Source organism: Tenebrio molitor, chromosome 9, assembly GCF_963966145.1.
Source record: "Tenebrio molitor chromosome 9, icTenMoli1.1, whole genome shotgun sequence".
NCBI classification, from domain to species: Eukaryota; Metazoa; Arthropoda; class Insecta; order Coleoptera; family Tenebrionidae; genus Tenebrio; species Tenebrio molitor.
In genome coordinates this window covers 19,460,663-19,473,750 of record NC_091054.1, presented here as the reverse complement: position 1 = coordinate 19,473,750, position 13,088 = coordinate 19,460,663, and the positions used below count along the sequence as shown (strand labels likewise).

The 13,088-nt window shown below is 36.9% G+C and overlaps 1 protein-coding gene across 5 annotated transcripts in view; it reads right to left on the bottom strand.

Moving 5' to 3' along the window:
- The window catches only part of wge (winged eye), a 129,188-nt gene that overhangs the window by 15,091 nt on the left and 101,009 nt on the right, over nt 1-13,088 (bottom strand). For 3 of the 5 annotated variants that reach the window (XM_069058909.1, XM_069058908.1, XM_069058910.1), the window contains 4 exons: nt 11,713-11,874; nt 8,145-8,351; nt 4,690-4,806; nt 2,281-4,586 (listed from right to left, as the gene is read on the bottom strand). In XM_069058909.1, the coding sequence (XP_068915010.1) occupies nt 2,281-4,586; nt 4,690-4,806; nt 8,145-8,351; nt 11,713-11,874 (2,792 nt within the window). The remainder of the gene's footprint in view (nt 1-2,280; nt 4,587-4,689; nt 4,807-8,144; nt 8,352-11,712; nt 11,875-13,088) is intronic. The other 2 variants (XM_069058911.1, XM_069058912.1) reach the window with 2 other exon arrangements.

Genomic DNA, 13,088 nt, shown 5'->3' with positions numbered 1-13,088 from the left:
ACAATAACTAACAATACCGCGCTTCTCTCTGGCCATTAACAAAATGTATTCTTTTACGTTTCATATCTTCTTCTTGGTCAGCCACTTCGTGTAAGTAATACTTTGAATGAAAGAAAGCGAATTTATTATTATTAAACTTAACTTCAAATTTGAAATTGCAAATTTTTGCGCCAACGTTAAAGTAAAAATGAATAGTCTCAGAACGGCAGTGCGGCAACTTGCCACTTTGACATTGTGGGAGTTTAGTAAATGGATAGTAGGTATATTACATCTTTAAGAGTAGAAGTGAGTTTTTTTGTGCCAAGCCCTCAAGCCTAGAGGTTGAAGACGGTGACGAAGTCGAGGTCCGCAACTGGGCGAAGCACAAAAAGACCTTCTAATCTGAATGATATACTACATATACGATTTTATCTTCAAGCGGATCACAAAAAAAATCGGACATGAATGTAAAGTTTACTTTTTAACGTTGAACGGCCATATTGCTATTTTTGATTTTGACATTTATCATCCATCCACATGGGCGACTCGTGTTACATCACAGTGGCACCGGTTAAATATTGGGTAATTTCGTCATTTCGCTTTTTTAAAGGATTTTTTTTTAATAGGGATAATTTAAGTATTAAATATTTCATGTAATTATTGATAAATAAATCGTGAGATATGCTTCAAATGACCTTACATTTGACTCGGTCGAGCCCCTTGTGTTTAATTCCTTTGATTTGAAGTGTTTCAAGTCCGGTTACAAAAAAAGCCACTTCAACCGTTTCTATAGAGATACACAAAGGCGTGATTTTCGACTGCTTTAAGATAAAAATCATTTCGACATTATTGTTAATTAATTTTTTAAAATAAAGATGTATGTCAATGGCTATCGTTAAATATGGAATTGTAATGAGAATGACCAACATTTGCATCGCCAACATATAAATTACATATTACTATTTAATATTATTAACAAAAAAAAAATTGTACATTTTTCGTTGAACTACATAGTTTTCTTTAACTCCTCATAAATGCGTTCATATTCTGCATTTACGATATAAATTTCATTCTTCTAGAAAAATCAACGTCATTTATAACCCCCATTAAAATATACCTAGCATTATGTTAAAAAAAATAAATAATTGCTGTTATAAAGATCGCAGTATATAATTTCTACCTGTTTATATCATTTAAAAAAACCCGACATATTAATACCTTGTTATTACTTCCATTGATCATTTACAACAATCTGTTATTAAAACAATTAAAAAAAAGAAGTAGTCAAAGTTGTATCTACTGGTTAATTTTATTTTTTCCTCAGTTGAGAAAAACAACAGAAAAACAATTTCCAAATAAAGTGATCGAAAAAAGTTAGGGATATTGCTAAATATTTAAGTTAACTTTATCAAAATGCATAAGTAAGTTTTTTTAAGAAGAATTATTGAAATGTTTTTTTAATAAACGTTTTAACACATATAGTGAGTTTTGACTTATGTCAAACTTTTACTTTTCTTGGGATACGTTATAAATTATAATATCAATATCCTTTTTTCAATCAGTTTATAATTAATTACATATTTCTTTGGGAAATCTAGGCTGAATGTCGTACACTGATAGATGATAGATTGCACGTTTTTTTAACAGACACAGAGACAAGTGTTTACACGGTAAAAAGTAGAATAACGCCCAAAACATCTGTTATATCATTCATACTAGAAGAATCAATAATTTCAACAACAGTTCATAACAACTGAAAACACTTGTACTGAAACATCATTCAGATTGACAGCTCTAATTCGGTAAACATCATAGGCGTAGGATTACTACTGGCCGAATTTTTTTTCCCCTGTTTCAGTCAACTTTTATTTGGACAGTAGACTGTCAGTTGACTTATTCAATAATAATAATAATAATTAATCTGCAAAGCTACAATGGTTTCCTAAATAACGTGAAACAATTGCGATGGAGAGTTTAGTATTTTTCACTCCCTTATGTTTTGGAACTAGAATTTAAAAACGTGCAACATATCAGTATACGGAGTATACCCACGAAGCTCCCACCGAATGCCAAAATCGCGGACCGATTCGGAGTAAACTCATTTCGAATGAACTTAGGTAGAAATAAAAGTTTACGTTTACGATCTGCGTTGGGATCGAGTTACATTATCTTCAAGTTGGGTAAACTAAGTTGGCACATTTACAACGAACACTCTGCATTCACGTACAACATTGTGAACAGAATTTTAACCCGTCCGACTACATTACAAAATAATTACGAGACACCGACAGGTAAACTTACCGCATCTCTTAAAATTTCTTCTCTCGACATGATATGGGGCCGATTCCCCCTTTCCCCATCGAGAGTGATCGAGTAGACGTCCGGGGGTTGGACGGCGTTCAAATGTCCCGCATAAAACAGGCCCCCCATCGCTGTCAAAACCCTCAGCTTGTCCACTCCCAAGTGGTCCGCAGTTAGGGTGCATCTCGTGTCGACGGGCTTCGGTTCTTCCACTTCTTTCGGCTCTTCGACTTCTTCCTTGTCGACTTCTTCTTTCACTTCGAGTTTGGTTTCTTCGATCGGTTGTTGAAGGTCGTCGTCGTTCTCTTCCTCCTCCTTGACGTTATCTTCTTGGGCCGACCCCCACTCTTGTTGCTCTTCCTCTTCGGTGTACGCTTTGATTGTAAGCTCAGCTTTCAATTTCGGCCTGATCTTGCACGACTTTATGTCTTCGATGATGATGTTATTATTGTTCTTGTTTCTTTTCGTCTTGTGTGTTATGGTACTTTCGTCCAGATATCTCGGCGGACTATTCGAGTACACCTTGTTTTGCAACTGGAATTTCTCTTTAGCTGCCAGAAAGTATCCGACGAAGTTGTTCTTAGGCTTCTTGGCCACAATGGTCTCGGTGGCCACGTGACAACCCGATGGCGACAGCAACTTCTTAGGCCTGCCTACTTTGCGTTTCTTGGACGACGAGTTCTTCTCCGGTGACGACTCCATCTCCTCCAGAGCTTGCTGCCGGAGCAGATCGTTCTTGTAGTCGTTGATTATCCTGTCGCTTTGTTTTATTGCTTCAAGTTTAGGCGTTTTGATGTTCTCGAAGGCGCATAAAGTGGGCGGTTTGAGCAGCTCCTGGTTTTTGTTCGGAGTGAGTTGTAGGTCGATCTTGTCCAGTAGAGGGGGAGGAGTGAGACTTCGCTCGGAATGAGTGGATTTTTTGCGTGATCTCTTTTTACAGTCTTGCGAGTGCTTCTTCGGCTTGAGCTTGCTCAATTCCTTCTGCTTCTCGCGATACTGTCGCTGCAGGTCGGCCAGTTTCATCCTCATGTCCAACTCCATTTCGTTCATTCGAGGCCAGTCGCTGTCGCAACCGCTCGATTGGGTCTTGCTTGCGATGAACTTTTTCACTTCTTCCTCGGATTCTGGAGTCTTGTAAGATCTATAATAGTCGTTGGGACAGATGCAATCGATCTTCTCGGGCATGTTTGCTATCTTGTCGGACACTTTGTCCGAGTCGTTCTTAGAAATACTGTACTTGTCACTCTTGCTCTTCTTCCGTTTGGGCTCGTGTTCGTGAGCGTGCTTCTTCAATTTCCGTTTCTCTTTCTTGCGTTCTTTGGACCTTTCCTTCTCGAGCTTGTGTTTCTCGTCGTTCTCCTCCATGATTCGCTGTTCTGCTAGGGCGCACAAGAGGTCCAGACCTCCTAAGCTGTCGTCGACCTGTTTGTCGCACTCCTTCATCGACACGTGAGCGATCTCCGTCAATACTTCGTCTTTGTGTTCGATTTCTTCGACTTTGACCCCATTTCTGCAGTTTTCAAACTCGACTATGCTGTTCGACAACAACTCCAAGCCGCTAATGTCCGGTTTCAGCTTGTCCACCACCACTGCACTCTCTTTCTCACTTTCTTCGACTTGCGTCGACACTTCTTGCACTTGTTCAGGTTCTTTAGGTCTGGTTTCTTCAGGTACTGGAGTAATGGAAGCACTTACTTCTGGTTCTTCTTCTAGTTTGAGTCTCACATCTGCCACGTCGGTTACTGTGAGAGCCGTGCTGTCGTCTTCGCTGCAGATAGGAGTGTCTGTCTGGTTGCTGGCGTCTTGCACCGCCAGAGGTTCCTCTTCGTGGACGGGGGTGGTTTCCGGGGGCGGCGTCAGACAACTGACCGGCGATGTTGCTTGGGATCTGCAGATCGTTTCCGACTGGGTCGGTTGCGACAAGATCAAGTTGGTCGGGTGTTGGTATATCACGTGTGTGGTCACCAGCGGAGCCATGCTCTGGTCGGTGAAGACGGTGCCGGTATTGCTTGCGATGGTACTGACCGCTTGGAGGGTCTTCGTCTGGTCTAACGTCGTGGCATCTGTCTCTATCTTAATCAGGGTTGTTGCTGGAATGGGTAACGGAATTTTTCGTTTGTTGTCTGTGGTGACGGCGACCAAGCGCGTACTGTGAGTCTGGGTGTGCTGGTGGAGTGTCGTGCTGCTCGAGAGGTAGTCGGACGAGGCCGAGCTCAACAGTTGGAGCGGCGGGGGCGGCAAAGGCGGTAACAGAACCGAAGGGGGTTGGTGGTAGCTGGGCCACACGACGGCCTGCTGGAGGGGCTCTGAAAAGAGACGGTCCCGGCTTAAAATCAAAGAGAAATCGGACGAAAAGGACGAGTTTGAAGAACGGGAAGAGACGATGAGAGATGAAGACGCGTGACTAACCTATTCCGGTTGTGGGCAAAAGAAGGAGACCTCCGGTTGTTGGGTCACGGACTAGCTGGAATCCGACGGGAGGCATTGGTACCGGGAGAGGAACCATCGGCTCCATAGGAACGGGCGCTACAACACACAACATAAAAATGTGTTAAAATAAAAATAAAGCAAAAAAATTTTCAAAACAAACAAAACCAACAGGAGGGGTAACAAAATTCTTCTACAGGGGGGGAGAGAGTGAGAGAGACCAAGGATTGATTTTCTTTTACTCGACAGTGTTGATGAGAAAAAAAACATAAAGAAAAATTGTGGAATGAGCGAAGATTCAACGGAGGAATCGTTTGGTTCTCTAGAACAATGGCGTAATTTTAACCAGTTTGGGCTGGTTTTCAAGGGTTTCTCATTATGCCCTAAGTCGTCAACCCGCTCCGTCCTTGGCCATGCAACGGCGTTCTTCACCGACTTTACAAATTGTTAATCCGTACACAATGGGCTCTTTTAAAGGCATAAAAATGTACGGGGTGGTTGACCTGTCGCTCGCATAAGGTCGAACATCAGACGCTCTTTGGCTGTATGCAAATGATATGAAAGGGAAATCACAAGGTACTCACAATCAGAATCATTCGTACATACCTCGGCGGATTTTTGTACATATGTATAACATACAAATCGTATAGATTCATATTCGTCAACGGAAAAAAATGTTTTTAATTAAGTACGTATTTGTTTATTCAAATATAAAAAAATGGAAGTACTATTTTTCTGTGTATTGTTTTTGCATCTGTAATTACGAATATGGTATGTACTTAATGTGGAATTGTACAGGATCTTTAAATTGTACAGGTTAGGGGAAATTAAGTTCTATTGATTTTAATGTTTTGTCTCAATTTGTTTTTGAGATATAAGGGTAGATTTTTTTAAATACCATTATTGGTCAAATTTTACATTTTTGAAAAGAGCATTTTCTTCTGAATTTAGTGATGTATCACATGCATATCTTAGTTTTCATTCAAACTTAACTCAATAAAAAAAATGGTTACATTTGAAACGTGTTGCCATTACTTGAAACAACTAATTACTGTAAAAATGACACGTTTAAGTGAACTGCTGAAGTTGTAGATCTCCTCAATAAAAATCATCCACATGGAGAACCTACTCGTATCTCCACATCAACCATTTCCAGAACTTTGCAAAAGGATAATAAAAGTGTAACTGTTTGAGAGTGTCCAAAATCTGGAAGAAAACGATGAAAATTCACGTAAATTTATGTTAGACGTAGCAGAAAATTCTAAGAATTCGTTGCACCAGTTGGCTTTATTTAATCACTGCATAAATAATGGGATCTAAGAATAAGCAAAGACAACTTTGATCGCAGAATTGAATTTTGGGAAACAATTATGCATAAGATAACCAGGACGTCAACCGTGCGTTCTTTTGTCTTGAGTCAACTTTCTGCAAATGGAGGTGGAAACGTCATAACTATTGATATTTGTTAGAAAGAAATTCATATTGGGTAGAGCAGATTCATTTTGATTATTAATGGCAATATGACATCTAAGAGAGATATCTAGTGCTTTTGTAGCGACGCGACAGGTTGCTCTTAGACAAATATTCTTAAACTATCAGTTGAACTGAAACTACATACAGAGTGACTGCAAAAATCGTGGGATCCATTGAATTTGTAATTAGACTTGGCGCTGGAACTGTCAACGCATGCCTAATTTTGAACTATCGCGTCAAACGTCACATTTAATGACAATTGTAAAACAGAAAATGGCGAATTAAGGTTCGAGGGATCAAGAAAAATTACAATGGTAATGTTTATTTTATTAAACAATGTTACAACAGGTGCTGAAAGTGTTAACCATTTTGTTCTAAGCACAAACGGGTCCTTCGTTTGACTCCACTGATAGCATTTCGTAACATTAATTTATATACAAATAAGTGTATCGATTCAAAAAGACTTATGGATTCAGTTCCAGCGCCAACTCTAATTACAAATTGTGATAGAACCCTACAAAAAGTAATGATTGAGCCAATAATGCCTTATACAAATGTTGAGATTTTTCGAGAAAAGGAGGCTAAAACTTTTTCAAAAAAAGTCTGGGAGCCACTGAATTTTATGAAAAAAATCTTTGACAACATCAATCTTAACCTCAATTTAAATCACAAATGTCTTGTACTAACCTGGAGAAAACCGACATGGTTTTTATCAATGGCGGTGCCCGTGGATATTCGTCAAGTACGCCAATATTTGTACAAAACAGATGGATAGGACGGAGGAACAATTGAGTAGGCAACTGGGTTACCCGATTTAACTTCGCTGGACTTTTTTTTGTGAGGTCATGTGAAAAGTCGAATTTATGTCAACATAGAAGAACGCATAAGAATTTTAATTGCGAATATTATTCTAAATATTTTTTTTCTACGATCGTGCAAAAGGTTAGTGTTCATTGCATTGTTTTTAGTGGAAAAAGTGCCTCTTAATTGCACTAATATTTATTGCACGCATCTGTCAACAGTCTGTCTACGATCGTGCAAAAAGTGTTTATTGCATTTTTCAAACACAGCGCATAGGACTGAAAACTGTTGTTTATCGGTTCTTTTCTCGTTTTTTTGTTCGATCGTAGAAAAAATGTATCTATGCAACACGTGCAAAAAGTGTTATTGCATTTGACGTGTTGTCCCACTCGCCTGCGGCTCTTGGGACAATTTTCACGTCGCGTGCAATAATCATTCACTTTTTGCACTTGTTGCATAAATAACTTATTATTGATTCGTCGCGAAACTATGTCAAACGTATTCATTATTGTCAGGAAGTTAATGGAGAGCACTTTGAGCATCTGTTGTAAAATAAACAATCCCTCTATTTCGTGTTTTTGTTTTATCATTAGAATTTTAGTTAACTCTCGTTCAAGCGTGCCAATTTTACGAGAACTTTAACATTAGCCGGAAGAGGCACATTTTCTTTTTGTTTCATTTTGTTTTTTTTTATTACATATGGTAATACTGAATTCAGAAAAAAATGTTCTTTTCAAAAATGCTCCACTCAAACCAGTGCTATGCTAGGTACATAAAAAAACTATTTGTACTTTTAATTAAACGTTTTTTTTTTTTAAAGTACATTTATGTTTCTCCTATAGTTCTGAATACAGTTTACGAGTAACATAGATCAATGATAATAAAGATAAGATAGTGGCTTCTGTTTTTTTTTTCATTACCCTTTCTGTGTGCTTTCCTATTCAACTACATAACTATAACGGAATAATTTAACGACTTTGGTTAGTTATTTTTCAAATAAGACATTAATACAAATGACATCACAAAAGGCACAGCCTCTTCAAGAAATCGATAATCAAACTTGAAGCGTAACAAATAGAACGAATAGCAACCTGAGCGTGTATATTTTTGCATAGTTTAAATAATTATTTTGTCGATAGTTCACGGACATTCTGACGACTTACCGTCGTTGTGCAAGCTCGTGAATGTTCTGCAGTCTTGGTGCCAGCAAAGCGCTTCCAACTGCTGATTCGAGGCAAAAGTTTTTAAGAACGTGTTGTCGCCGCGATTCCACAACACAATTAGGCCTCTGTTGTATCCTGTCAGAATGTGATTTGGCTGTTCTGGTTGTTCGAATATCGGCTCGACCGCTCCCGGATTCAGTTTATAATCTCAAAAACAAATTAAGATATAATTTGAACAAATCACAAGTGATGGAACTTAACTTCCCCCAACCCTACACCAAATCTTAATAAATTCCGATAAAACGTTTTCAAAATTTTAACTGTGTCTTACTTTTTAGCGTATTTTAGTGTATTTTTAACCCTCCAGTATGTACTATTTTTCTCTGTCAAAAACATACCTAATTGATTGGATGAGGTGCCGGAACATAACAAATGAAATAATATCTAAAAATAAATATGTTAATTTTTTTACCCATTTTTAATTTGCAATGTTGCAGATAATAATTATAGACTATAAAATACGAGACAATATAAAAACTCCGAAGGTGACTTCAAAATTATAAAATTCTTATTCTACTTTTAGCATAATCGTCTTTGTTTTGGTTTCTTCTGTTAATCTTCGTTTTGCCAACAACTGTTAAGCATTATTAAGTAAATTCTTCTTAATTTGTTACTGAATTATATACACTAGAAGTATCTTGGGAGATACAAAGTCCTGTATTGAAATTTTCATCGTTCTGGCTTAAGGTTAAAATCAACTGTAACAAATATTCGAACATAATTTTTGACTTTTCCATTAATTTTTTACTTTTGTATGTCTACCTATACAAACTTTAGTAATAGCAGAATGAGTTAACAACAGTTGAAATATCTTCCTAAAACACACCATGCAGTAAACACAGAAATAGATCAAAAGCGCTATTGATGCATTAGATGCCAATTAATCAAACAATCAACACCCTGTAAGTCCTGCATACATGTAAACATATTTAATTTACACAAATTATGTACTCCAATTGACCCTTTTTATTTTAATGTTATGGTAAAGAGCGTTCAAAAAAAATTGTGATCAACTGGCCTGATGCTTGCTTTTGTTTTCCGTTAACGTATGGCGTAGCTGCATCAGCTGTCAAAAGATAGAGGGCACATCTCATTTATTTTGCGAACAAGCAAGTTGGTAAATTAAATTTTGCAAAAAAAAACACTTCTTTTTAGAACTAACTAACGAAAGTTTTCTTGGTTTTCTACTTTAAATTAATAATTTCATTTACAAAACGATGATCAAAATGAGGTTATGTATCGGAAGTTAATATTAAAGCGTACCAACCGAACAGATGACCTATGTTTGTAAAAGAGAGAGAAAACAGTGGTCTGCATGACCACAAATTTTTATGAAGGCTCATTACTTATTGTTAGTACTTCGTCGAATAAACACGTAAATCCTGTGTTTCCACAATAGGGAACAATAGAGTTTGCCTTATTCGACAAAGAATAGTACCACTACTTCATATTATTTCCTACTAAGCTGATTACTAAAAAAATATCTACAAATTCAAGTTGGTCGCAGACTTAGCTATACATGGCTTAAATTTTAAAAAAATACTGCATATAATGATTAATGACAACCCTGACTTTAATTAAGTTCGAAAAATCACTGTAGCTTAGTTGCGATGTTGCAATAACTTCTAAATTTTTTGAACAGCAGTTTAAAAATGAAATTACAAAAAAACTAATAATCAAAATGGTGAAATTAGTGCTGGAATATTTCTTTTACTTGTTGAATTATGTGTTATTGATCCTATTTAAATGTATTCCTTCATTACAATCGCAGCAAATTTCCAAGTTTAACTGTTAATAACTCCATAACCAGAGGGTTACGAGTAAATTGGTACCAGAGTGTTTTGCTTATATTTCAACATAGAATCATGTGATGTAAATATTTTGCTCCATTTTTATTTCACCCTGTATAATAGCTAATTGTTGCAACTTACTAAGAAGTCTGGTAAGTCTTTAAAAGGAAGATATTCTTGTTAAAATCTACAATTTCCAAAAAATTACTTGGGAATGTTCAAATTTGGGAGTACAGAATGCCATTTTTCAAAAAATTAATTTGCAATATGTAATTGCTAGATTACAATCTATCATTAAACATTTCTTGACAGTTTCTTCTCCCACAATTTTCTTATTGATTAACTTTTTGCTTAATTTTTTATAAAAGGTAACATTTTAAAAACATAATTACATAAACATTTTTGTTTTATAATACAAAAATTTCCGATAATATTGCGGAATCTGGAAAAGTGCCCCGAATGCTTGCAGCGTTTCCACGTTGAATGGCAAGGGAAATCCTCTCGAAAAGGAATTTCTTTGATTTTGAATCGCCTGATTCCGCGATAAGTCGGTTTCCGATGACATTAATGAAATCGATGGCTTCTTTGCACCAAGGGCCTAAGGTTTCAAATGCTAAACCTTTAAACACGTAGTTTGACGAAATGATTGAACTATATTTGCTATGTTTGCGTTTGCAAGCCATTTCAGCGGCAAAACCTGAGACTTCAGATGATTTCAATACGTAACTGTTTGCAAGTGTATCTACAACAGTAACGTCCCAAACCAAAGGTTGACCTTTAATCCACGGTACTAAAGTCATCCCATCTGGGCGTTTTCCGTCATCCCGAGACAGTCCGTTTGGTTCTAAAGTTGAATTCACATGAATTGAAGTTAAAGACCGGTTGATAATGGAATTAATTTCAGTGTGTCTTGAAAATCTACCACTGCTTTTGAAACAACTTAGACCGTGGGTGCCAATTTCGTCAACTTTCGCATTGCACTTGCAAATATGAGGTGTACATTTTAAATATTTGGAAAAAGCATGAAGTAACAAAAAAAAATTGGAAATTTTTCCTCTTTATTATGAGATTTGGTTACCTAATAAATTTAGTTAACTTCAGCTGTTTTTGCAATTTGACCATTCATTAAATGTCCAATTGGAAATTAAGAACATAGAAAACAAAAAAACATCATATTTATGATCATCGTGTGTGCTTAAATATGACAAAAAATAAGTTGTTCGAGATATGATGGGCAGTAGATCCAGTACTGAAGTAAAAAATGTGAGCTGTTGACTGGTTGCTGGTACTTGTACCAGGCAATAAATTACAACATCATAAACAAGCAATAATTACAGCAATTCGGAACCGGAAAACATACCGACAAAGAAGTTAACAACTTGAATGGCGTCTATAAGTACCAAGAGTGTCGACTTTTTAAGTTGCTGCCTTTACATACATACCAACTAGGGTACCACCATATTACGACATGATAAACGACCACTCCGGTACCATCAATTTCACTTCCTCTCAGAAAAAAAAACAAGCAAACAGTAAACACCACACCGTTCCTCTCACCGTAAGCAAAAACACCAAAAACCATTTTTGCAATGAAACCGTTCGATTCCGGAACAAATTTCCTCACAAAAAAATTCACCTACTACACATAAAAATAACTACCACATTAAGAACCGGTCTAAAAACGCATGGAAAAAAAGTCGCCCATGGTCAGTACTTACCGGGATACTGCCACAGAGTAGGCGTGGTCAAAGAATTGTGCGCTCCTCCCATCGACCAGCCCGCCAATGTCGTGCTGCGGTCGTCAGTGCACTGCAACAGAGTCGCGCCTCCAGTCGCGCCCCCTGTCGTGGCTGCAGCCATACCTGTCGACCCTCCTTCTCCTGGAAGAAATTTGACGTACGGTCAGCACGAACAGCAAAAAAATATAACCACAAAAAACTAGTAAATAATTTAATTACGAAAAAATAAATTTCCCGTGAACTCTTTGTCGTTTACAAGTGTGTTGCCGGTTTCACAACATGTCGCACTCGTTTATTTTATGGTAGCTACGGTATAGTGCTTTTCAATGGTAAGGCTATTTGGGTAACGATTGTTTAGTCTGTCAGAGTTATAAATGATTCTTATGGCGGTTGGCGTTATACAGAAAAAGGCTGATCGCACTGAAATTCCAACCGTCAGAAGAGGGCATTTAAAAGGAAACAAAAATAAACAACCGTAATGGCTAGATTATCATATTTCGTGGCTGACAGCAAACGAGAGAAATACCATCCTACAACGTGGCGTGTCAACGAAACTTGGTCTTGGCGTAATTTGATAATGATAATTCATTTGGACATCACAGTATTTAACAATTGGGGCGCGTATTCTGAGATTAAAACAAATGCCATTTTGTTCGGTCACCGTAAAATTAAATAATAAACATGGCGCGAATAATGAAGGAATTGCAGTAGGAGACATGAATTTGACGTTCAAATGTAACCTGGATATCACGTCAAGTGCACTTTGCTTTTTGAACGTGCTGTACCCAGGGTTAGGCAAGTATTTATATGAAAATTGTATTCATGGAATAGATAAAAAACGATTGTTTTTTATGCAATATAAATAAAGCAAAAACATTCATAGACGGCGGTTGACACAAGGTTAAGACATTTTCATTAGTACCACTTTAAGTGGTCATTTAAAATGTACCTATACATAATGCGAAATTCAGTACATAAATAATACTGTGATAAAAAAAAAACATAAGGGATACTTGTGTAGAACGTACTGTGGTTCCTATTTTTGTTTTTTCTTTTCTAATTTTTTTGAACTGAAACTGATCTGTAGTACTTAATTTTACCTTTGAATTTATTGATTAATTTACTACAACTTGTTGCATAGCTACGAAAAGGATACTAAATTTGACAAGTATTAAAAACTCACAGAACTAACTGGTGGGTTTTTATTGTCAAATTTGCACAATTTTTGTATGAAGAAAATAATAGCAGGTAGCTACAGCCACTGACGTAAGTTGGAATGGAAATTGCTTTATTCAATCAATTCGATTCACGATCAATATTTAACAAGTACCTAGGTATACAGGGTGATTCTGAAA